General features: G+C 45.9%; 2 protein-coding genes across 3 annotated transcripts; one reads left to right on the forward strand and one right to left on the reverse strand.

Annotated features, from left to right (window-relative positions):
- The first annotated feature begins 49 nt into the window (after positions 1-49).
- Positions 50-10,918, forward strand: MED19 (mediator complex subunit 19). Its single transcript, XM_089574381.1, has 6 exons — positions 50-260; positions 564-717; positions 826-925; positions 1,761-1,872; positions 6,537-6,640; positions 9,041-10,918. The coding sequence occupies exons 1-6, from the start codon at positions 83-85 to the stop codon at positions 9,113-9,115; spliced, it is 723 nt and encodes a 240-aa protein (XP_089430507.1). The 5' UTR covers positions 50-82; the 3' UTR covers positions 9,116-10,918.
- A 3,377-nt stretch (positions 10,919-14,295) lies between these two features.
- RpL6 (ribosomal protein L6) lies at positions 14,296-23,551 on the reverse strand. 2 transcript variants are annotated; one of them, XM_089574394.1, is made up of 5 exons: positions 23,470-23,551; positions 21,672-21,996; positions 20,590-20,733; positions 17,500-17,739; positions 14,296-14,503 (listed from the first exon to the last, which is right to left on the reverse strand). In XM_089574394.1, the coding sequence occupies exons 2-5, from the start codon at positions 21,972-21,974 to the stop codon at positions 14,342-14,344; spliced, it is 849 nt and encodes a 282-aa protein (XP_089430520.1). In that variant the 5' UTR covers positions 21,975-21,996; positions 23,470-23,551; the 3' UTR covers positions 14,296-14,341. The 2 variants fall into 2 exon arrangements, with proteins under 2 accessions (XP_089430520.1, XP_089430521.1); XM_089574395.1 differs by lacking the exon at positions 23,470-23,551 and adding an exon at positions 23,387-23,407.
- Between the last annotated feature and the right edge of the window lie 3,446 nt (positions 23,552-26,997).

Here is a 26,997-nt window from a genome sequence, read left to right on the forward strand (position 1 = left end):
GCTTATAAACGTCACTTCCGCTTATTATTAGCGAAGTGCATGATGGGAGCAAAATGTTCAGGAAGCAACATGGCAGACGACAATGGCTGAAGTGGTGCGGCGGACCGACCAATATTCCCCAAAATCGAGCCCTCGCGGCTCCCGCTCCCCGGTTGTGTCTCGCCAGGACACAACCGGAACACTCAAGACGACTATTTCTCTCGGAAAAACTCCGGCCATTGTTCACAGCGGACCGTTTTATCTCATGAAAGAGCCTCCAAGTAAGTGACTAGCAGCCAGCATCTCTTGTTTGTCGCATCAAAGTGCGACTTCGTTCTGATCTCACTGCGCTAATTTTAGGATGCGCGTTGACATTCGGTGTTGCACAGTCGTGCGTAAACGTCGGTTCACTTTTCAGAATTTAACTTGCAAGTACCAGAGAGCCGTATTTTGACAGATGTTGAACTGGTGTCAAATGTCTGTCTTGGCGGCTATGCAAAAGTGTTTACTTGCCAGTTCGTTTAGGATAAGGTTTGACTTGCCGTTAACAAGTTATTAATAAGGCGTTTCGCTTTCTTTGCCAGAGAGTGAGCTTACCGGCGCCACAAACTTAATGGTATCATATGGCTTGGAGCACTCCTACAACAAATTCAGCGGCCGTAAGGTCAAAGACCAGCTCAGCGCGTTCCTGCCCAACCTGCCAGGAAACATCGACGCTCCCGGCGATCAAGACAACAGGTGCCAGCGTTTGTTCTGTTTGAGTGCCCGGCATGTGAACATAATTACTTCAACCGGAGTTCATTGTGATGCCCTTGATCGCCGATGACGCATGTTGGTTACTTGCAGTTCACTCCGTTCCCTCATCGAAAAGCCACCGGTTGGTGGAAAGGAGCTTCTGCCTCTAACCGGTGCCCAATTGGTCGGTTTCAGGCTTCACCCCGGACCGGTTAGTGAGAGTACTTGCTCTCGTCATTCGCTGCTACCTGCAGCTTTTCTCGCTTCTTGTGATCTACAGCAGCGAGCTGTCACTCTTGACGTTCAGTTGCTTACATGAAACACCGTTTATTTCGGAACTGTTGGCATTACATTGCGTTCAGTCTAGTTTCATGTTTTACACCTTGTTAGGACTATTTGTTATTATTATTTTATTATTATTTATTTATTGTTATTAGGACCATTTGTTGAAGCTCACCTTGACAGTCAAGTTAGCAAAGAGTTGCAAGAGCACTATTGCTCATCACTAGGCATGCAGTCTGTCCTTCCTATGAGGCACCAAAGTTAGTTGGCTGTCAGTATTTTGCAGTGAGCGTTGACGTTAAGATGCAGTGTGCTGTGTGTCTGCAGTGTGTGTGTGTGCGTGCAGTTATATTCATGTTGATGCAAAGCTCAGAAATGAATAATAAGTCTGGGAGCTATTCTCTGCCAACAAACATTCGCAAAGTTTTTGGGCACCATTGTTTTAATGCAGGAGCCCATAAGCAGACTAGAAACCTCTGTACTGTTGGGAACAGCTGTTGTTGAGCAGCTTTCATTGTACTGCTAAAGTGTACAGCATTCATAGCCAGTCTGCAAACAGTAGTATCAGCCCATGTAAGAGTTGGCTTGGCATTGCAAGAGCTTTACTAGTTTTGCAATTCCTGCATTAGCTGTGCAAAGCTGATAATCTGTATTAACCTTTACATCATGGAATGGGTATATGCTGTAAGGAACTGCCACTGTGATGTGAGACGTATGTTTATAGTGCGGGCTTACCTGTCCTTGTCTCATCACTGTTCTTTCAGCTGCCTGAGCAATATCGCATGATGAGTCAGCAGCCACAACGAAAGAAGCACAAGCATAAAAAACACAAGCACAAGATGGGCGACACACCAAATCACGAATCTCAGCAGCAGGGTAAGCATATGCATTTTGTTGTTTTGTAAATTCTCTCTGAATGCAGCATTCAGGACCTTGAAAACTCACCGCAGTCCATTGCCAGCCATTGCACTGCTATTCACTTTTTCTCAACCTCCATGTTTTCATATCTGCCAGAATCCTCACATCATCAGATGGCTATTTTTATGAGTGCAGTTACATTCCATGCCTATTGATGTTCTTTGGTGATTCATGTACTACAGATGAAATTTGCATTGTAAGGAGCAAAAGTAAAATTCTAAGTAATCTGTCACCTGCCCAGCAAAGTGGCGTCGAAAAACACAGGCATCACGGTGCATATTGGCGTTACGTTTTTCATGCATAGCGGTGCAGTTCCATTCACTGTGATACAGCCCAGAAACGAAATGATTCTTTCATTCCACTGGCTCCAACTACCCTGCACCTTCCTGCATGATTCTTAGGGGAAAAGGGGGAGAGTAGTTGTGCTTAAACAATTTTCTGATACCACATGAAAGTTAGACTACCTTTCCTGATCTGCCAGTATGGTTTGGTCTCTGTTGTTTTCTGTGAAGTAGCGATTGATATGAAGACAGCTGGGCTAGTTGGTTACTTGCATGAATAGACCTTTGTCTGTTGTGAAATGAATGACGGAAGGTCAAGCCATGGTGCTGTTCTGCCTCTGTTCTTCTCACTCTTCAATTTAGTGCTACAAACACTGTGGTGAAGTGTACACATAATGCCACTCACACAGACAGCTGTAGCTGCTGTGGTCAGTAGAGCAGTGGCTTCAGCATTTTCCAAGAGTTTCCTATGCACTATTAAGGGGCTCTGTGTGGCAAAGGTGAACATGTAGGTTCAGTCCTCTGTTTGTAGAGCAAAAGGTATGGGAACACTTTGCTCCAATGCCTGTCTTGGACTGATGATATCAACACATAGTGGTGATTTTCAAAAACGCTGTTTTTGTAGCTTGTGTTGCACTGTGGCACAATGTTTTAAAGGAGTATTGATACCTAATTTTTGCGTGTGTGTTTTCTTCTTTGTAATGATTAGAGGCCGGATTTTTAGGCACTAAAAAGCATGTTTTAGGCGCCATAAATAGGCGGCTAAAATTGCATTTTAGGCACCTAACGGAGAAAAATAGGCACTATAAACTTTATCAAAAGTGCACACAGTTCAGAACTTCAGCGCGCAATCTCTGCCGTAAAATAAAACAAAAACACAGCAGGAATGATTTGGGACCTTAAGCAAGATGCGAACATTAGAAGCCGTTTTTTTTTTTTAAGGCTGTCGCGCAACTTTTCGTACAATACACATGCTTCAGCAGAGCAAAAGGGACGGTTACCAACCCTTTTAAAACACTTTGGTATACCTCGAAACAAGCAATTCGCTTGTCGTGTACAAAAGTAGAAACAGTGAACACTTTAACAGGAGGCGATGTATTTGGAAATTGATAGAAACATTGCCGATTCAAAGCATCTCACAAATGAGTTCAGTCTTCGCTCACACAGGAATTGAACTTATTTTTTGCAGGCATACACGATGCTTCAACATTGACAAATATGTTGTCATTTGTGTAAACAGTGTTTTATAGTTTGTGGCTTCACGTGTCTGGAGCCACACGACTATCAAATGGTGCTTGCCATTAGAAGGGTCTCGAAACCATAAATACGAGATGCTAGAAAATGTTACACACAGTGCTGCTTGATGCGGAATATGCCGAAAAGAATCATAGTTCTGCACGGACCTACGTACATACACGAGGATCCATGGTAAAATAAACATCATCCATCTAGAAATCATTGTTAAAGCTATGGAAGCAGTAGCAGACAAGCACCATCTCCAGGTTAATTGACTCAAATTTATGCCTGGCGTATTTCAGTGTATTTCAGGCCCCTTTTCTGTAAAATAGGGCATTTTTAGGCACCGACGTGGGAAATAGGCATTTATAGGCACTGACACCCAAAATAGTCATTTATACGCACTATAAAAAAAGTATTAAACATATTATCAACACCTAATTCGTGCTCATGTGTAAAAATGGTGCGCCTACGAAGCGTTGAAAAAAATAGCCATTTGCCTAAAATCCGGTCTCTAGTAATGATCCTTGAGGCATTACAATACATGGAACCACGTGGTGTTCATCTATGATTGCTAAATAATTTATAATTCAATTTCTCTCTCATGCTGTTTCGGTTTTGGTTTCAGCAGCAGAACAATGGCTGTGAGGTTGCGTATAGGTCATGCAAGGCTTGAAAGAAAACTGCGATATAATCACTGCTTTGTCGTTATAATTCACTACAATGCTAAAGCCAGCCTACCTCAAGAGCCAGAATGACAACAAATGAAGAAGTAGCAATTGTATTGTAATTTTTTTATTTCTTATGTGACCTATACGAAACTTCGACGTCACAGAGCTGTTGAAATCGAAACTGAAACAATATGAGAGAAAGACTCAATTATAAATTATTTAGTTGTCATAGGTGAATGCCACGTGCTGATCTGTGTATAGGTAAAATGCCACCAAAATTAGCTGTCTATACTCTTTTTCAGTCATCAATGGTATCCAAGTTGTTTAGAATGTCATTATGTGCTATTCCAATGATGGTGATAAGACGGTCTTCCAAAATTTTTGTGTGGAGTTAGCGTTCTTTTACGTTGAAATCACTTTGCTGAGAATGCATTTTTGCCTGATCAGTTTGAAAAATGGCAAAAATGGCATGAGTTATGTTAAAAGATGCTATTGAAATGCATCATGTGGCTGGAAGTTATGGACAGGTGATTTATTGCTTGGAAATTCTTATTTCAGGAGAATTAAATGTGTTTTTATATGGAGCAGCAGGAACAAGAGTATGCATTTCAAGGCTAAAAATGAGCTGTGGCAAACAATAAAATTGCATTAAATGCATACATGCATCGTCATGCAAATAATGTTTTAAAAGTTAGCTTGGACGCATTGTGCACTTAATGTCATTGTGTTGTGGCCATGTAGCTTGGGTGCAGTAAAAGGAGAGGAAAGTATTTTATATACTAGCACATCAAAGAAAATGATAACAAGTAGAACTACAGTCAAGCCCACTTATAACAATATTCAAGTGCCATGGAAATACCATTGTTATAACCAATAATTGTTATAACAGGGTTGTGCCGAAAAAAAAGAAAGGATGACAAACTTCAGAGCATTTATTGACAGTAAATACCCAGAGGGGTTTGATTGTTCTAATGCCTGTAAAAGCTCGTTAAATCGAACTTCAGGGAACCGGAACAATGTTCACCGATGACCAAAGCACCGCCATCACTGCGCCACCGGGAGCTTTGCGCACCTCCACGTCACAGGAATCAAGCCGGCTTTCTGGAAGCTATTCTTATGGGAAACAATGCAGCAGCTCTCCTGACGCAATGACGCCTGTCTCTTTTGCTTTCGTGGCGTTGCTGCGCCAGCTTAGTCCATTGGTCGGCCCCACACATGCACGCTTTTGTGTTGTAAGCATGGTTTTGCTGGTGTGGTTGTAGCATTCCCTTTTTTTTTTCTGTAATGGTTGACACTCAATTACCAGATTTAATTGTTATAACCAATAATGTGCCTTGACAGCATTGCTACAAGCAGTTTATTTTACCATAGAACACGTGGCAAAGCTGATGGTGCCACGACCGACCATTGTTATATCCGATATATTGTTATAACCAGTATTGTTATAAGTGGACTTGACTGTATGTAGAATATTGCTGCACGACTGGCCAAGCATTGTGAACATTGCGTGTGTTGCTCCTGACTTACTCTGCATACATTCGGGATGTTAGAAATGCTAAGAGGAAGTGAATGGCTCCTCTCTCTGCTCTTAAAAAGAGAAAAAAAGCTTTCGCGGAAGGTGTTTCAGAGCTCCTTTCAAAACCATCTCTGAACCATCATAGAATCAGTGCAAAATAAGGCAGCACGCTTTATTTTACGGTCGTACTCTCCATTTCAGAGCGTTACTGCAATAAAACAGTCTCTAAATCTTCTGGACCTCAACATACGACGCAAATTCTTTCGCCTATCGTTGTTCCACACCCTCTACTACAACCATTCATCTTTTGCACGGAGGCACATCACAGCAGCACATCACATATCATCTCGAACCGACCATGCGCATAAAATTCAAAGAATTTTCGCCCGCACAAAGAAATATCACAATTCCCCGTTAGTCTTGGCTATAAGGGAGTGGAATGGTTTATCTGCTAACATTGTAGCTATCACTGAACCATCATCCTTCCGTTCAGCGCTACTAACATTTCTTGAATCAGGCGCAGCATTGTCGTCTGTTTGAACTTGTCGCCTTGTACCCCTGCTTTGCCGTATGCGTGTACATATTATTTTTGTTTATTGCCCAGTGCACCATGCCCACGATGTATATATAAAAAAAAAAACTACCGAATTTGATAATTAACACCTAGTTCTTTTGTTCTCTATCTGTATTATGCATGAAGTGAAGCTTAGGGTATTTAAATAAATAAATAAATAAATACCATTTCCTGAAACCGTACTTTGTGAACATACGGCAGCTGGCTGGTCTGGCTTTGCTGCTCTGGGACACAGAGTAGGTAGAAATGTTTTATCGCTGGTAGTGGTCTGCTGCAACTGGGGTAATATAGTGTTATGCTAACTAACTATAGCCTCTGTGCTGCTGGCCTGCTTCCTTCCACAGAAAATGCTTCAGACGCCTCCCACGAGAAGAAGCACAAGAAGCAGAAGCGTCATGACGAAGAGAAGGAACGGAAGAAAAAGAAGAAGGAGAAGAAAAAGAAAAAGGCAAGCATTTTGCTGCTGTGTCTCATCTCTGGTGCATGCGGCCGCACTTATCCCGTCTGATTCATTATACTGTGTGTGGAGCTTGGGTGCTTGTTCCTTTTTTGCCGAGGGCTCGAGCTTCGTCTTAAGACAGTGTTGACTTGTTTACTGTTTTTGCCAAGTTCCAAAGAGGGCAGGAGAACAGCTGAAATTTGCTGACAACTGGCAGGCTCTCTGCATCGGACAAGCAAAAGGAGTTTTGATGCAAGCTTGGCGACTTATTGACCCTGGCATTTCCCTCCAAGTGAATCTACGTGTCATATATACAACGCACCAGCCTTCTTGTCTTTCTAATTTTTTTTTTTTTTTTCGCGTGTAGTCATTGACACCAGATGTGTTGTAAATTTAGTTATCCTGTCATTCAACCCAAAGGATCTCCGTAATTCTGCCTGAACACTTGACAACTCTTGTGCCAGGTTTTGTGAGGCACTGTAGGAAGCAGTCCTTTTATGTCTTTCAATTTTATTTAGGAGCTGCTACGGTGGCTTAGTGGTTATGGCGCTCGACTGCTGACCCGAAAGATGCAGGTCCAGTCCCGGCCGCATTTCGATGAAGGCAAAATGCTAGACGTCCGTGTACTGTGTGATGTCACTGCGCGTTAAGGAACTCCAGGTGGTCGAAATTTGTGGAACCCTCCACTACGGTGTCCCTCATAGCCTGAATGACTTTGGGACATTAAACCCCACAAACCGAGTAAATTTCGGAACTAGCCATTGCGGTGTATATTCCAGGTGATTCTTTTTAATCTTTACAGCTTTATAAAAAAAAAATGACACTGATGGTTACATGGGTGCTGCCCTCACTGACTGTGTGTTGGGCTCGGTGGACTCAAGGTAATGAGATACGGTCGCTGCAGTTCTGTGACTAATTAGCCGACATTTGTTTATTAACTTTCTTTAATTCACCTTATGCTGCGTGTTGTAATCATGATCTTGAAGACTAGTGATTCAAGACTAATTTAATTTACAGAACTTGCCAAACTACTATAGGTCTTCAGCTATTCATCAATCAATTCCCTGCATTCTTCTCAGCCTGTGCCTAGTTCTGGCGCACATCGTGCACACAGTTTTGGAACGAAGTGCGGAAAAGCGGGAAATTTATTGATAAATATCTGAATACCTATTGCAGTTTGGTAAGTTCTGTGAATTGGATTAGTCTTGAATCAAAACACTCATCGAGATTGCAATTTCAAGATTCTGCATAAAGTGAATAACTAAGAGTTAATTAACTTTTGGCTAATTAATCACATAACTGTGGCCACTTGGCCACTGTCTCGTTATCTTGTGTCCACTGAGCCCTACACACACTCGGTGAAGGTAGGGCACCCGCATCATTTTTTTTTTATAAAGCTGTAAAGATTGAAAAGAGTCAGCTGATAGCACCGAGGGGACTACACATTAGCAGGCGAGCAGGCGCACTGCAGACAAGGCACAAAGTGAAGACTAGCGCCATGCAGGAACTGTCCACTCTGGTGTTTACATCCATGTTAGTTCATGTTTGTTTTAGAAGTCAGTATGAACCAACTAGCCGAAATCAAGCTTTTGCAGTGCTTTCACCCTTCCACGGTTACCTGGTTGTGCCTGCACAAAAATGTATAAATACCAATAAATCTCGGGTTCAGTCAAATACATTGCCAGAAGGATGTCTCATTTACTTGGTTAATGGTTTATGGGGATTTGACGTCCCAAAGCAACTCGGGCTAGCTATAAAGGACGCCGTAGTGAAGGGCTGAGGAAATTTCGACCACCTGGGGTTCTTTAACCTGCACTGACATCGCACAGCACATTAGCCTCTGGCATTTTGCCTCCACGGAAATTCGACCGCCGAATCTGCGTCTTTCGGGTCAGCAGCCGAGCTCCATAACCACAGAGCCATCGCGAGAATAGTAGCCAGCGCCATTAATAGTTCAGTGCTGTGTGAGATTTGTTCAGTGATGCCTGTGTTCACAGTAAATCTTTGTTGTAATGAAGTCATTGTAGGGTTTGTTCTGGTCCTGATTTCATCCTATCATCATAAAAATCGGGTGATCCAAAGTGCAGTGGCAGTTCATTCCACTAAGTACAAAAAGCATATCGGAAGTGCCCAGCATGTGCCATGTCCTTCATTTCTTGTTGTGTAAAACAGGCAAGGAAAACAACATTTCTTAGAATTCTGAGAGCTGTCTTGGCTAATGCTGTCTTGCCGTGCAGTGAATGGAAATTAATGCTGAATGTCTTGTCATAGAAAGAGGGCAATGAGTAACACGTTACTCTGTAGCAGTGTGCTTGTTATGTAAGGATGGTGTGTAATATACATCCACAATTTGTGTTTTACCACAATACCGACTTTAACATTCTTTGTGGCATTTTAATCGCCTTGCAGAAGCACAGTCCTGAAGCTACACCAGCCAACCCCGGCAACCCAACACTTCCCAATGGATCCCAACGGGTCATCTGAAGGTTCACAACTCTAGGCGCAACTCCCAGCCATGCCCCATCATGCATCACGATTGTACCCTTGCCTCTGCCTTAGCATGTATACCTGTGGAAATATATAGAAAGAGAGAGGCCGGCTTTGGGTACTTTTTGTTCTCTATGCAACATCTTTTTAAGCATGGCATGTTTCCTGTGCTGCTGCATTCTCCATGAACTGTGGAGTAATATTGAAAGTAGCCCCATTTAATTCATTCACTCCCCTTATTTTGGCCAGACATGGCAAGGCTATCGTGGGCGTCATCATCATGAACAATGTAGCCAAAAAATGAAGTTTGTGCAGCTGATCGCTTTCTCTCAATTTTGTTGTAAATTACACGGCACATATAAGTGAACATGCTCAGAAACACATTCCTGTAAGTCAAACCATTAAAGGGCAAAAAAAGGCTTGGGGCCTAAGGCTCCTGACAATGTTGTAGAACGCGTGGTCTCTGAGATTTTGCAGTGCATACTGTCATATCTTAGAAAGCTTGAGTTCCAGCTCTAGTTCAGCATCTTGGTTTTAATCCTCTTATATTAGGCAGTATCCCTGTGATGAGTATACTCCGTTTCATACATAGCTGTCAACGCTGCCAAAGGTACAAAAGTAGTCCGCTGCAAAAAACAAGCAAAATGTATCCGTCCGCCTCGCGTCGTGGCTGAGTGGTACGAAGCGCGCGCCTATGAGTTCATTTTACAAGATGCCAAGGTTCGACTCCCGGCTTGGCTGTTTTTTTTTTTTTTTTTATTTTTTTATTTTTATTAAAATCATCATTAGGTAGAAAGTCGAAACTGTCAAACTCTAATGCCTACCTTGAAAAACACAGCGCTCTTTACTTGCTTCGAAGGGAAAAGGCAGTGTAGTCTATTGGCGACGGACGTGATTGCGAAGTGCTTTTCTCGGGCAATGAGCGACTTTTTAGCATGCGGCACACAAGGTGATCTTATTCCAGTAGAGATACCTTCTTTCTTGAACCTCGCAACTGTCCGAGGGCTCACCCCGGTCACCTCGCCCACAGTTTCGAGAACTTCACGCGCAGTCTTCTCCGGGAAGCGCTTCCTTACGCTACAGTAAACGTTGACAATCACCTGCATGCAGTCTCTGGAAATTTTCGGAGGCTTCAGCTTGGAGAATATGCGAGCAGGAGATGTTTTTAAAGCCGCAGTGGGCGAAGAAAACAAGCGAGTAGGAGATAGCGGTGCCATTTTCGCATACTTGGAAACCGAAAGACGAAAGCAGACGACATCGCCGGCCGGCCTAGCTGCGAAAACCTGATACAGGAGGAGCCGAAAAAAAACCCAGAAAACTAAGGCACTCTGTTTTGAAGAACATTAAAGAAAAAAATCTTTTTGCAAAATAAAACACCATTATCATTATACTGCAATATTAACCAACAATAACTTTAATATTGAGTTCATTACTCTTTTCACTTTCGACGCACTACATTACGATGCGGACGAGGAGCGCGAACAGGCGCCATAGCCTTGGCTGCGTTGACAGCTATGTATGAAACGGAGTATAATGCAGGATCGTCAGTGGCACTGTCAAGGAATGTGTGAAATTGAACTGTGCAAAAGCAATTCATGTTTACACCCACACTTGCAAATGCGTAGGTGTGACATTTCGTTTACATCGCTTCTGTAATAATTAGTCCAGTTTGTGTATCACTATTTGCTTTACATGATTTTTAACATGCAGCTGTATCAGCTCTTACATGATAGCAAACGATTTCTTCAAGTGTCATGCACCATCTATGTGAATAAAGCGCATGTAAACTTGCAAAATTGACAGTGCTAGTATTGTTGAGCTGACAAATTTTTACACATCTCTCTCATCAACCTGTGGCGTTCCCATTTGTGCCAGCTGGGCTAGGTGGTAAGTATCCCTAGTCTTAACTGAGCATGCAGAACATGCATTGTAAATATGGCAGACTAATACTACACAAGATGCCATGCACTGACCAGGTTGTTGGATGTGCCGAGTAAGGTTTTTGGTGTCTTCGTTGTACTCTTGGCCACCGGAGTCCAGTCAACGTGCATTTCAAAATGGCAGTGGTTGCACATTCAAGTTCTCTGTCTCCTATTCTTCCTAGCGGCAGTAGGGAAAGGCATAGCTTTCCCTCAGCCATTCCTCCTGTTGTCTCTGGTGCAGGGGCTTATTATTTTTATTTCCTTTTAGGTCGCCCCAACCTACTCTTTGTTGTCTCTGGCAGTGCAGGCCAGGCAGTGTTATTAGGGAGCTTTAGAACGGGGACCCTATCGATTAGGTTGATAAGGGAATAGCGGAGCATCAGTAACCTCAGCATCAGTACCAGTGCTCTGCACACGAGCACTGGTACCCCACTATTTCCCTATCCCCATTATCAATGGGGTCCCTCTTTTCTAGAACTCCCTATGTTACCATTAGAGGGGTCCGTGCAAGTGGCAATGGTGACCTCCGTCTGTCAGTGGCAGGTGACCTGCCTGCTCACTGGGCTTACAAACGAACTTAGTATTACATTGGACTTTAGTGTGTTAAGTGCAGATATAAACTTTCGTGTCTGGACCTTAGATGTAACGAACTTGGTGCATAACAAACGTTTGGTTCGGGGCGATGCAGGTAACTAATAAATAAATAATACATTCCAATGATCCGCCAGATCACCCGGGAGTTTTCTTATTAGTTCATTTTATTAGCCCATTCTATTATTCTCTATGGTTGCATATTCCTCCATCTGGTTTGCATACCACCAATGACCTCTAATGTGCAGTTCAGTGAAAGCAGTCAATGAAACCACATTTCCAGAGCTACTTTGAAACTCCCTCAACAAACCACCACTCAAAAAGCTTCGTCAGCCTAATTATGTCCACTGCAGGACAAAGGCTTCTTCCATATCCCTCCAATTAACCCTGCCCTGTGCCAGCCATCTATGATCACCTTAGTTATCCCCACAAGCTTCCTAATCTGATCTGCCATCTCAGCTATACTAGCTTTCTCTGGGAACTTATTTCATTATGCTAAGGGCCCGCTCGTTATCTTGACCTGCTCATGACCACTTTTTAAGATTTCAATCAGTATATCATTAATTAACTTGTTTGTTTCTTGTTCTATTCTGATTTCCTCCCATCTATTAATGTTGTGCCTATAATTTTCTGTTCCATAGCTCGCTATGTTTTTCTCCATTTAAGCTGAACCCTTTTCATTGGCCTGCACATTTCTGCCCCATTGGCGAGTACCAGTAAAAGAATGCGTTACATGTACGTCGAACCCGTATATATCGAACTCGAAGGAGACCGCGAAATAGTTCAAAATATAAAAAAATGGTAATGGATAAGCTTATTTGTAACATAGAAGCAAGAATACAGTGCGCCCGTGTTAGTGCATGACGCGATTCTTGGAATGATGTGCAGCCCACCGGCTGACATCCCAGCCAGTCAGGCGTCGGATGCGTCTACCTACGCTGAAATGGAAATATGCCGCCCGCCGGCCTACGCTGGTCGCTCAACCCGCGCTTGGTTGCTAGGCCTAGCCTGCTTTGCATCCCAGCAAACCAAAAACCTTTCGGAGACGTCTAGTTAGACGTCTCCGAGAGGTTTTTGGTTTGCTGGGATCGAAGTCGCAGCGGGCAGCGATTTGAAACTAGCCGCTGCCTATCCAATTGCAAGATGTCTGATCCTGTTGCCAGTACACTATAAATAGAATAACCTCATCAGAATTAAGGCATATTATGTTTCCGTAATGCCTTCAACAGAGAAGCGAGGGACGCAGCTCAACATTATTTAGGTTGGCTTCACCGCATGACACCAATGTGGCATGGAAAATGAATACAAGAGACCGAAGCCACACCCAAGCACACCCCATGTGGTTTCCGTGCGCGAAAAGTGATCGAAGAGAGCGCTTAGGAGAAGCGCCACTTGCAGGGGCGTAGCGGCAGTTCAATATGTTGGGCGACCGGCGAAATTGGCGTTCGTTACACTATGCGACTTTCCTATACTTAGCATGATTTTCTTAGGGATAATCTGTGTTCGATATTGCCAATTTGAAATATCTGGTGTCTGTGCACTTTCCTCTGCAGGGATACTTTCATTTCATTTCATTTATTTACCTTAAAGGCCCTTTTCGGGGTATTACATAAGGGGTGGGTTAATCAAAAATTGGTACATTCACAACCTAAGTATGCCTGCGAAATTGCACTGCACCCCATTCATATCCAGAGCATTTCACTCTTGTGCTCCTGATCTGTGGTACTACTTGTCCCAAGCAGATGTATTCCCTTACTACTTCCAGCGGTTCGCTGCCCAGTGTAAACTGTTGTTCCCTTCAGAGATTGCTCGACATCAGATCATACCTTTTAGACCCACCGTCCTGCTTTGCCCGTTTAGGTACTCGATTATGCAGTAGACGCAGCATAACCTGGAACAAATTTCAACTGTTTCAACAAAGCAGGACTAAATGGTCTAATTACAGGGTTAACATTATTATGCAACAAGTATTCAGGAAAAGCCTGTTATTTTTATACAAACAATTGCTACAGTATGGCTGGTATGGCTACCACTGTAATGGCTCCGGTGAGCCAACTGTCAATTCTTCCTATACAGACATACGCTTTTTGAGTTGCTCAAACTAGACAAAAAGTGGCATAACTGTGTGTAAATGTGCAAAATTCAGCAAAAAATAAATCCAGATTTCTAATCGCATGCATTGACAAAAGGTACCAGGAGAAGTCTGAACAATCCAGAATAAGCACGTGGAACCTCTCATTGCTGCATTTAATGCCAAAACATTGCAGGCTAGCTGAACAGATACAGAAAGGAAAATCTGCAAGCAGACGCACTTTCTGTCAACATTCATACACTGTCATAGAATTAAACGAAGTGAAAAAAAAAAGAAGGAAAGGCTGTATTAGGGTTCAGCACAGCAACTGCCTGAACCATCAACACAGGTACATAAGTGAAAAAATGATGTTCCACTAGTGAGGGCAACATGTGCATGCACATCTTGTCCCAAGAGAATGCATCCATGATTTATGCATGTCCCTCAATGCACTGAGGTGCTACAGAGGATGTTCACAAAACACATCCCACACTTCTTTCACAGTGACCTCAGTTTATGAGCACTCGCAGGAAGTGCGAAAACCAAAGCGGGTCACTCCGAAAGCAGGCTAGTGGCAAAAGAAGCACAGTTACTGCCAGAGTCCAGAGGTGTCTTTATTGCACACACACACGAATGTGCTCAGAACTTCATCCTGTGTGGGTACATGCGGTGGCGCAAGGAGAAGCTGGCCGCCAGGTAGTGCACCAGTGCCCTCTTCTCTGGGTGCTTCTTGATGGCGGCAAGCACCTGCTTGTCCACCTCCTTCTGGGTCTTGCGGTGCTCCTCGCTTACCGTTCGCTCCTGTGCACACACAAAGAAAAAACAAAAGGCCTTTCAGTTCATGTGGCGCCAACATATGCCACATAAAGGCTAGTTCACATGCAAGCGATTGAGCAACGTGTCGCAGCGAACATTTCCAACTTGTTGAAACCTCGCTGCTCATCACCGCGACGACTCAAAAACATTTTCCGTCGCGGCGGCAGGATTCGCTAGCATTTTCGCTTGCATGTGAAACAGGCAAGGTCAGTACCCTGCAGTGAGAGGTTGGTGCACAATTCTGAGAGACAGAAGGGATCAAAAAAATCTAACACATTTTTATCACTTCCAACTAAATATGTTCTACACAGCGTTCCTTAAGGAAAAATTAGAGCATTTGTACACACACGCACAAAACAAAGGTTTTGCTGCAAATGCTCCATACATACCATAAAAACCCACATAAATAGAACGGACACACATATAATAAGAGATGTAATTTGGGGATTGCGAAAACGAAGTTTCTAAAGAAAGGCAGTCAGCTCGAAGACTTCTTCCAGAAGTCACAGAAGCCGAATGTCCCCAGATTATCTGTGTGTGTCAGTGCGTGTAGCGTGGGCGCCAAATATCTGGTAGATACAGATCTAGGCGCCGTGCTCGCGCCTACTCGCATACCGCGCCACAAGCATGCACAGACCAGTTTCAGCATACCTGGGGGCATGCATGCTTCGCAAATGTCCGTAGCCGGGAGCATTAGTGATCGTTGTCAGGTGTACTGTCTTCCAAGAGGCCCTTGTCAGAAATATCTTCGAACCATGTCCTTGGTACCGTTGAGAGTGTTCACTACCCCGCATTTCTTGAAATTACAACCGGCACGCTACTTGGGAATGCTGGCCGAAGTGTCCACGATCCAGCTGTACAGCGTAGCTCGAGAGGTACATGTCTTGCGGCAGTAACTGCAGGCTCTCCCTACCTCATCCAGACCATGCAGCAGCTGATGCTTTCGGCAACTACGATTACTTTTCTTTTTAAAGCAAACAATTAGTGCTTTCTCTGTCCTGATACCATGTGAAGTGTGATCGTCCTGCCTCCTACAGCATGGGCGTCGTGAAGTCAGGTCAGTGCAGTGAAATGGCGTTGAAATCAAAACTACCGACCTACGCCACGGCTAGATAGCATCTCCTCTCACTGGAGGCGTGACGACGATGGCGCTCGACAATAACAAAACTAGAACTGCAGATTTTGGCTGAAAGTTGTTTGGATCCCATATAACATGAGGTGGAAGTGCAACATGCAAAATTCTGGGGGCGTCTATCGCGCGCTGCCTGCGTTTTGGAGTGCATGAAAAGGATGAAACTAGAGGCGGGAGCCGCACCGTTGCCTCCAAGATTGCGTGCGCTGTCTCGGAGGCGTAGGTACTTGCGCAAGCTGGAGGAAGGTGGCGCCGCGGACGCGCGAAGCGTCGGCGATACACGGGTTATTATACACGGGTTTTTACGGTATGTGTCTGAAGGGTTCCAACAGCTTAAACGGTTCTAAACAAGCCCTACTGCCGCAGCTGTAGCTGTAGCAGCATGGTAGCAGCATGAATACAAATAGCCGATGCAAGCATGGGACCTGCCCCACAACCCTTCCATTTTTGCAGCATAATAATTGCTACTCTGTTGGAGCACTTTCCAGTCTGTCCAGAGATTAGATGCGCCTGGCCAGAAGGATATATGCACCCTGTTCATGTCTGGCAATCCCTGCCCGGGCATCCTCAGTGACAAAGGAACGCCCCCTTACAGACCTGCCAGGCCACATCAGTGCTTTGTGCAGCTGAATGTGACACGAAACTCCAGACACCAAATGAGCCTTCGTTTTTCCAGTGCTGTGTGCAACTGCCTCACTTCCATATTTTGAGGAAAAAAAAGAAGCCCAGTACAACACAGGCGGCAATGGCCACAGATAGGTCACAGCCTAATTAAATGGTAGTAACAGTTCTTTTTCAAAAAAGGACACCAGTGCAAACATTTTGTTCACAAAGAAAATTTCCAGGGGCTGTTGATGGAAGCTCTTTGTCATGATTTACTGTGTGAAACTTCTCCACACAGTTCAGGCTACCGGCAGCCACTGGTGTAGGCAATGCACGGCGGCAATTCGGCAACAACACTGTGGCAAGCAGCCAGCCAGGCTTGATCATGCTCATGTGTTTTTGAAGCAGCCGCAGGAATGCTAGTGCCAAGCTGTGTTCCTGAGCTGGCACTGCACACTCATGGCAACGTCAAAGTCCACCTACGCTAATCCATCTGGACAGCAAAGTGAGCGAAATAGAGGCAAAGTTGCGACTAGCAAGCTCTCACTCCTCTGAGGATAATATCCTGAGCATTGCAGTCCAATGCACCATCACTGCTATGTTGAGAGGCTTTGTAAGATTTGCACGCAGATGCTACAACAGCAACAGTGCCATCTTAGAAGACAAGAATTCCAATATCTAAGCTCTGTCCTGACCCCATTACCCATTTCAACACTTGTGCTTTCCTTGCCTGAAAGCTAAGACAGCACAGTCCTAGCACAAGCTGACATACTACACTAATCTAAGACACAGCATCTCAAAACAGCCAACGGGAGTCTTTATTTCTCGTCAACTAAGCACTCCCTTTACTTCCCCTGAACACGTACCCAGTTTACGCAGTGCAGTGCTGCCGTAATGCCAACAGTCCTCACCACTACAAATAGGGACAGGTAACGTGGAGACAAGTACTAAGATTAGCCATGATTACTGCACCTGGTTTTCAGGCATGCTTAGAAAGGCCCAATTTTTGTCCATATGTGGATATGAAGCATCCACTCAGCACTTTGCAAAACAAAACTTTCCAAGCAGAGTTACCAATAATTCTGCACCAAATGACACCAGTGGAAGCCTTTACATATGAGCAGCGGCAGTGCCAAGCTAAAACTGTGGTAAGATCAGTTCATTAGCAAGGTTGGTGTTTTTGCTGCAAAAGGCGCACTAAGGGCACACCCCCACACACACAAAAAAAAACAGGAGCAAGGCACACCTGGGGCTTGGTGTCGAAGATCTCGCCCTCGTCCTTGCGGCCTCGCCTCTTGACCGACTTTGGTCGGTTGAAGTAGCGGTCGTCCAGGCCCTCGGGCAGCTTGACAGACGAAAGGTCAATCTTGGTGCTGGTGGCAATCACATAAATCTGGTTGATGCGCCGCAGCGGGCAGCCGTTGATGCCATATGGGCCAGTCACCATGAGAAGGCCAGTCTTCAGCTGCTTCAGGAACACTGCCCTCTGTGGAGAAACAACACAGGCCATTTTAACATGGAGCAGTTGCATTCACAGTGCCCCATTCCACCATGAATTGGCACTTACAGCCAAAGCTCTTCACTAATCCAGGAAAGCGCATCATCCAGAACAAATAAAATTTGGAAAATGTGAATCGAGGATAAAGCATGAAAGCAATGACACACCCTCTAAAATGTCTGGTCAATGCACTGGTTTGCGCATGTTCTGTTGCGCTTGTCTATTGGTTGAAGACTTACATCCACATTAGTGCTGCCCTATATACAAATGAAACTTTGGAACCTATCTAGGTTGGTAAAGGCAAGGAAAGAAGCAGCCAGCACCTTTCCATTGTCAGCATTTGTATTTTAGAATGCTTTGCTGCACTGCACTTGCGCACTGCAGAGAAGCCACTCTGCTCTGCTCGCTCGTACGTATGCGAACCTTGCAACTCTATGGGACTGCTTGATTGTTCATGATTTTGACCATATAAATTGGGAAAGTATCAATCAGGTGCAACATTACATGAGGGCAGGACTAGAACAGCAGTAACTGTAAGCAGGGGTGCTGTACTCCCTACCTCTACTTGCCATTAAGGCTTGTACGTGGCAAATATCAAGCTTCACTAATTTTACACCTCTACAAAACGAAATACAACATGACCAGACAAGAAATCCAGCATTTTGTAAACATATAAGTCCTAGTATAAGACACATTAAATTTTTGAAATCACAAAAAATACCAGCTACGCTGACCCTTGCCAAGAAACACAATGTAAATAAAGTAGAGCCTTACTAATTCAAAGCTTGCCAAACTGCTTAAAATATTTTAATTGAGTGAGTTTATGAAATAGCCAAAAATGAAGCAAACTGAAAAAGGCCACCACAAAGCATCGTTCAATCGCATGCAGCACTTGAGAGCCGTTATGTTACAAATATGTTACACACAGCCCTCCTCATACAGAAATGCAGGCATTTGTACATTCACAAACACCCCTGCAGTTCTTTTTCAAATAACTTTAATGGATGGGTTCCCTGTTCAAAACATCAATCATGAATCCAAATAGATGTGAGCTCACACTCCTTCCGTTTTTGCAGCATAATGATTGCTACCATGTTGGAGCACTTTCCAGTCTGTCCAGAGATCAGATGCGCCTGGCCAGAAGGATATATGCACCCTGTTTATGTCTGGCAATCCCTGACTGGGCATCCTCAGTGACAAAGGCACGCCCCCTTACAGACCTGCCAGGCCACATCAGTGCTTTGTGCAGCTGAATGTGATATGAAGCACCAGACACCAAATGCAGCGGTCTGGTTAAAAACTAATTCAGCATACTTGCACACAGGACGACTAGTATGCACTAGCACCACGTGATCAAGGGTGGGATTGCTAAGTTCTGCACCTATGTGCAATGCATTATTGTTTGAGCCGCAAAACATCACAAGTATTTGAAATGAACAACCGACTCTCTGTAATCTGAACTCAAAGGTGATTGAAAACTTGTTAGAATTATGCTAAGTTGGAATTCTAAAATAGTTGACAACCGAATATTCGGATCAGATTTTTTGGACATGCTTGATTACTGGGACTTTTGCGCAGCACCATGAAGTGGCCCACACAGCCAATGAAAAAGAGTTCCTAAAATTTCGGATGCAGAGCAACTGAACTTGATTTTTAGAAATTCTATGCATAATCCAGGGATTTCAAACGAACCAATAGTGAAAAAATTGCCGACAATTACGTTACTTCCTAACGTGAAATTTGAGCGCAGCTCATCAGCTGTTTTAGTTTTTTGGGCTAGGCGTTTCGGCTCAGGCGGTGCACATATTGAGATCCGCCACCACCAGTCTGGCGCTCTGACTGCCGCCGCACACAGGTGGCATTGGAGGAGGAGCGAAGAGAGCAATTAAGTTATCGGGAGGTTGCGGGAGGCAGAGCGTGGGTGCATAAGAACGTTGGGCGGCGAAGAGATAGCAGCGACTGATGGCGCTGACGCTGCTCTGACGTGGCTCTGTGTTTCGGCTTGGGATGCATGCACCATGATCCGCTGACGCTGAGCCAGCACTTCAGCAACTGATGCTGTCGCCGCCACAGAGGAAGAGGGCGAGTACACACACTGGTGAACAGTGACGGCTATGCGTTTCGGCTTGGGCGTGCGGGAGAAATGGAGCCAGCAGCGTGCGCAGCTAGAGAAGTGCGCTGCCGTGGGCTGCGGAGCTGGTTACGAGGAACAACGGCGACGCCGCGAAATGCAGGAACGGGCGACAATGAGCTGCGTTCTAATATTGAGGTTTTATTGTATACAATTTCTATTATTATTATTATTATTTCTATTATTACTGCGACCTAAGAAGCCCTTCATAACAAGGTCATAGTGGTCCTTGCATAAATAATGACCACTAACACTCCAACGAGTCCCACACAGTAAAAGTGCGGCACCTACATTCCTCATTGTATCACACCATTTTCAAGCATCCAAATAGTGCACAGAAAAGGATTACGAGTAATGTTCATTTCGAAAATGACGGAGTTGTACGATACTTTCTACAGCTCATTTAACTGCAATACACTGAGCAGCAATTAAGTGGGGATGAAACTATAAACGACGTTCCTCCAGCACCAGCTTTATCTCTACTCAAAGGTCCCAGACAAGGTTTGCATGTTTCAATCATGTGCAGAGTGCATAACGGGCAGCTATAACCTACGAAAATTCAAGCCAAAGCCCCTCCATGCTCCCCTCCTGCTAAAAAACAGACCCAAAACATCTCTTTGGGCCTCCGCGCCTGAACTATCCACCTCAATCCAAAAGGAATGTTTCAGAACAATTTAAAAGGAAACAAACTCCATCTCCCAGCTCACCTTGCCGCGATGCGGTCCAGCGAGAAGGATGAGGACGGTGCCAGGTGTGATCCTCTTGCGGAGCTTTGTGACCCGCAGAGATGAGGGCTTCATGTGGGTGGTCCGCTTGTGTCGCGGGCTATCTTCTGTCGGGTAGGCACGACGCTGAAGCCACAAGAGCAGCAGCATTACACACACAACCGTGCAGCCACAAACTTTCAGCAGATCTTGATCACTACTATACTTCAAAACCACAGTCTGCACATATCGTTGCACCAGGGCTTTTAAATAACATCACATGAAGACAATGGATCTAATGGCCACACGGGCCTCTACTGGCCAACATACTACCATTTCCAAGAGGAGCCACAACAGTGGGAACTGCAGCGTGACCCCAGCCTACCACATTTTCTGGTCTACATGTCACAGAGTATCATAAATTTCTTTCTTCCAAAAGGTTCAGGCTGCAGCCGCTGCACCCGAACTATAGGGTCGGCATGATGAAAATGCTTTCGTAAACCTGCATGCTTTTGTTCCCAACCCCTTTCGTACATACCAACAATAAATGGTACTACAATTCTGTCAATCTTAAAGCTTGAACAGTCACTAATTGCCCGTTTGCCATTTTTCTTACTCCAAATCTACTTGCCATCGGGGATTAATTTAAATACACTGGACTAAAACCATTCCCACATCAAGGCACCAGACAGCTGGTCAATAAATTCTTTGACGAAGAAGCAACATCAACAAAAATTGCGTAGTAAGCTCCCACTTCATCATAAAAAAAAATATGACTTTACAGAAAGTTGCTGATGTTTTCAGATTATTTAAAATTATCATACCCCCATAACTCATTTCAATGCAAACAAGTCCCGACAGATCGTTGGTTGTGGCCGTAACTAGTTATGTACCATCAGAGACAACCAACAATCGCGCAACATGACTGTACAAGCAACTAAATTAACAGTAACCAAAGCTACCCATAGTGTTCAATGTAAACACAGCTATTCAAGCCTGAGCTAATGGACATAAACCAACACAAAATGACTATTTAGTCCTCAAGTCAACATGGGATGCAATGGACCAGCATCACGTGAACATACCTCCTTCTTGATGCGCACAACACGCTTGCCACCGTTGTTTTCACCATTGATCTTCTTGACCTCAACACGCTTCTTGCGCTTGCGCTTCTCCTTGGGCACAGGGGCATGCTTGACCTTGAAGAGGCCCCGCTTATGGAACATCTTGGAGCGAGAGAAGAGCCACACGCCACCGGGCAACTTGTGGTTCCGTGGGGCATGCGTCTTCTTCTTGGCGGCCGTGGCGTCATCTTTTGCGACGGCACCCTTGGCAGCAGGCTTTGCCGCCGCAGGCGCCTTTTTCGCGCTATCCGGCTTAGCTGGCATGCTTGTTTACCGCTGCCTTGAGCTGCAAAAGAAGAAATGCGCTTTTTCATCCAATCCAAAGACAAGAAGCATACACACCATTCACACTGGCTGGTCTGACCCCGACCTACATATGGTTGGTTGGTTGGTTTATGGGGTTTAACGTCCCAAAGCGACTAAGGCTATGAGAGACGCCGTAGTGGAGGGCTCCGGAAATTTCGACCACCTGGGCTTCTTTAACGTGTGGTTTGCTCCACTGGAGGACTCAATGCTAGCACGATGTAGCTGCCTATGCTCGACTAGCAAACAAACAGCACATTAATGCAGCATAAAAATATTACACGCTCTTGTTCACAGGTCCCCGAAACAAAGTGCCACTAAACATGTCCTATCTTCCTCATCAAGTTGGCAAGTACCAGCTCCTACCTAGCCATCAAGCAAACGACATTCGCGTTCGGCGCTGCACAATGTTCTTTATTTCAGCGTTAAGAAGAAAGCTCACGAATTTTCGGCAGAACAGCATGACAGCATGAGGCTTGGTCCTGTCTGGGAGTCATTTTGCTTACGGGAAAGCAGTGTCACTGCGATGCGCGCTTAGCAACAGCGGATCAGAGAAGATGCAACGCATCCCAACCAAACACTAATTAGTGAAGTGCAATCTCAGCGGGATACAAACGTGGTGCAAAACAACACCGTGCACACAAGCCAGTTCACTAACAACCAAGCCTTACGAACAACACATGGCCATAAAGTACTACAAGGCTTCGGACTGCAGCTACGAAACAGATGACTGCCGTACTTCAAGTATGGTCAGAAAAACGTCACCTCGCAGCAGAAACCTCCGAGCTCTCTCGACGCGACCGCAGTTAGCTAAATATACCTCGCATTGCACAAGCAAACTACCTCCGATCCTAAGAACGGTTCCAAATAAAGTCGGTTACCACGCGGATCGAGAGGCAGTCCGTTGAAAGCCCTTCAACGCGTCGGTTCTGCGGATGTGCTCCCTGCCAACCCGATGTCAGGAAGCGCACAAGCACACTACTCGACTTTTGACGAAATCAACTGTAAGTCTGACCGCTACCGCTTTTATTCCCATAGCACAGGCATAATACGACCCAAAACGCGACACGTCTGACGCGGCTCGCTACTCGGCGAGCATGGATATGCGGCTGCAGCACTTTACTATGAAGAATACGAACACGACATTACCTTGGAAAGCAATGTGGCATAAAATATACGTGGTTCAATGCTAGATACAGTATGTGTATCAAACAATGGCAAAATCATAGCGAAGGAAACTGCAACCCAGATAGAAGGGTCTGCCGACACCGATGCCGCTAACGTGACTTTGTTACGTTAGAGCGCGTTTGCGAAGAAACTGAGCGAGGAACTAACATTGCATGCTTAATCAAGAAGTATAAAGTAGTCATTACAGGCTATTTGAAGGCTCAGATGGCAAAAGTGCAGGGAAAATTTGACGGATTTGATCAGCAAGAAACATCAAACTTGCCCATACCTCAGCAGCGCTGCGGAAAAAGAGAGAGGGAGAGTGTTTTTCGTCCCACAGTTGCCGGACTGCTATCGTTTGCTGCCCAACGTAGGCGGCGCGCGCGCTGCAAAGGTCGAGTCCGTCGAGTCAGAGGTTGAAGGTTCGAAGGCTTCATTTCTGTAGCTTTCGCGCTCATATTGTTTTTTTTTTTTCAGTAGCTTGAGGGATTCAGATGCGACGTCAAATAAGCGTACTTATCACTATGACTGCGACCAACTCGCGAACACATCGGGATTGTGAGTGCAAACGTGATGTAAGCAGAAAAACTCAGCGGCGAGAGTAATCGCGTTTTCGAAGCTTCTATAGAAACCGTACTTTTAAAAATTGGTGTTCAGCTTCCCTGAAACACCTACATTACTCTACGACGTCAACATAATATTCTAGAAAGTGGATTGTTGAGGTGCCTGTGTTAACGGCACGCTTCGCCAGCACGTGCTCAAGCGCAGCTCTGGAACATAAAAAAAGAACTAATTCTCTTCATTTCATGATATTTTTATCAGGTGACCCTCTTTGTGAAAGAGGGGTAAAAACGCACGCTGATCACAATACGACGAATAATAAGAGGGCGTTATACGATCTAACATTTCTCGCGAGTCATTGTCCCCGCTCAGTTCATACTCGAGGTTCTCTGTACGTCAGCCCTTCGCCGTCCCGACAGTGCCTCCGAAACAGTGGTCATTATCCTAGCATCGTTTCGCCTCTTCTCGAACTCGTTGTATATCACCCACAGTAAAACGCCGATCACCAAAAGTACAGCGACGCCAATGAGTAGACCGCAGGCGAGCAGTTGTCGGCTGCTTCGCGCTTCCTTCCGCATGATCTGCTGGATTATTACGGAGGCGCTCTGAAGAGACGAACTCTCGATCAGCGCCGAATGAGTGGGCGAAGGTGCAAGGGACACCGCGGCAGGTTCCACGCCGAGCAGTCTGCCCTTGCGTCGCGGCTTCCGGAAGGTTCGCGACGTGTCCGTCTGTTCGGGCGGCGTCTTGCTGGTTCGACCAGACAGCGACGTGTGATGCGAGCGAGATCGTCGAGACGGCTGAGACACTTCTGCCGATGCTGTCTGCTGAGCGGCTGGCTTTTCGGGCGGCGCCTTGCTGGTTCGACCAGACAGCGAGCGAGATTGTCGAGACGGCTGAGACACTTCTGCCGATGCTGTCTGCTGAGCGGCTGGCTTTTGCCGAGCTTGTAGCTGCTCGCATGGTTTTTGTGAGGCAGCTTGTTTCGCACCCCGTTCTGGCACGGCTGACGGTTGCTCTGGCTGCTGCATTGGTGACGACGCGAGGCGGTGGTCTGGGGCAACTGCAGGTTCTTCTCTAGGCCTTAATTGTGCCCTTGGGTGACAACAGCACAAGTGGTTTTTTTCTTCGTCTTCTTCGACCTGGTTCAGTACAACCGCGTGGCACGAGTTTTGTCTTAAATTTATTGCCGAAACCGCAAGAAAGCGTAAATGTTGCTTTTCAACAAATGGTCGAGTCAGTGGGAGTAAGCATGGGCGTCCGGAAGGGGGGGCAACGGGGGGGCGGTTGCCTCCCCCCCCCCCCCCCCCTGGAATTATGGATATTATTTATGCACTAGTTCCTTTTCGGTGCTAACCTACCACCGCCCCCATCCCGACATCGGGTGCCCCCCCCCCCCCCCCCCCCTCCGGAAAAATATCTGCGGACGCCCTTGGGAGTAAGTGTGGCAGTTGACAACGTCCCCTGGGATAAGCTTAGTGACTTCCTTCGGAAAGTCATGCAGCTCTGTTTACTTTTCAATACAGTGCATGCTTTATACTAACGATTCTCTCAGCTGGCAGAGATTAAAGAGCGCAAAAGCAGCGGAGAGAATTACACGGCCGAGACGAACGATATGGCGTCGTTTAATTTTCGCCACCCATATTCTTTGTGCTTTCCTTTACAAAAACAATCGATAAATTGGCTCCTTGGCGATAGCAGGCTTGGAGGGATAAATGTGTATTGCTACAAAACCCGGCCGAGTACCCTAGCTGGTTCGAACCCGGCAGCGCGCGTGGCGGTCGCGTTTCGATCCGAATGCTGGTGGTGGTGAAAAATATTTATAATGCAATAAATATTTACAGAGAGGTGATTGGGGGCCCTATTGGCCCTTTCCCCTAACAATACTAGGTGGAGCCCCTATTCCGGGGCCCCATTGGCAAGCAACGCCGCCCGCGTCCGGTGAACCAAGGCCTTTTGGGTCTTTAGGTCCTGACAGCCGAGCAGGGCCGCTTCCCAGTCCTCTCTGGTGGGGTTGGGGTTGGGGGGGATAGATGGGTTTGATTGACACGCCCAAACCATGTGGAAGGTGTCAGCCACCTCCCCACAGAACTGGCACGTGCCATCAAAGGATGCGTTGAAATGTTTAAGTACCGCCGGGCACAGTACAGTGTTAGTAAGAATTTTGATGAGGAGGCGCTCGTCAGCGCGATCCAGTCCCTTACAAGGGGCCGGGTAGCGCCGGTGCTCCTCCTTGTAGTAATCGGTGATGTGTTTGAATGTAAGGGCCAGATTGTCTGATTGGGAGTAGGCGCCCAAGGACAGGGAGATAGCCCGGGGAGAGAGTGCGCGGGCGGCCTGATCTGCCTGTTCGTTTCCCTGGAGGCCCTGGTGACCGGGGGCCCAAATCAGGTTGCGTGGAGTTGGATCTTCGCATCGGCAGCTATATTCCAATATGCGCCAGGCAAGCGGGGGAGCCCAGCCCAACTCATAGTTCCGACAGGCCCCTCGCGAGTCGGTGATGATGTGTTTCGACTTGGGAGTAGTGAGAGCAAGAGCAATGGCAATCTCCTCCGCGTGTGTTGCGCTGTAGGCTTTCAAAGTGAGCCCATTGACTGTGTTTGTGTTGTGTACGACTGCGGCCGTGTACCACACCCCGTGGTGTGGGCCGGCAACGTCCACGTAATACACATGTTGTTGGTTACCATAGTATCGCGCCAACGCTTCCGCGCGCGCCTGGCGACGACCGCTATGGTCTTCTCTGGACATGTTGCGGGGAAGGGGTCGGACCCGGAGGGCGCGTCTCTAGGGTTCTGGCACTCTCTCCCTTTCCTCAGCAGCTCGAGGCGTGATCACTGTGACGATGCTAGCATTTTGATTAAAAGTGAAAAGGAAGGGGGGAGGGGGGATAAACTCAAGGACAGAAAGTGATATGGGGCTTCTGAAAGCGGCCCGTGCGCGAAACTCAGTCTTTTTCAATGGCCGCTCGTGTGGGAAAGCTTCAGTGGACCACAGAAAAAAAAATTTAGCTGCGGTTCAATTACTCTTGAACCTGGGTAGAGAGAGAAAGCTGTGGCGTATCGGGCAACTATACGCGGCTTGGCGTCTGTAACATTGAGTGCGTTCCGGACACTGGATAGGCAGCGCGCAGACCCTGCCCAGCGCCAGGTACAGTCTTTGTCAAAAGTTTAGAGCCCAGGGGGTTTGCTTCTAAGCCTCTCAGTGGGACTCCTGTAACATTCGTGGCAGCCCTACCCATTGGAGGAGGCAGAACCAG

This window comes from Amblyomma mixtum, chromosome 2 (genome assembly GCF_055824585.1).
Source record: "Amblyomma mixtum isolate Tamu chromosome 2, ASM5582458v1, whole genome shotgun sequence".
Classification (NCBI taxonomy): Eukaryota; Metazoa; Arthropoda; class Arachnida; order Ixodida; family Ixodidae; genus Amblyomma; species Amblyomma mixtum.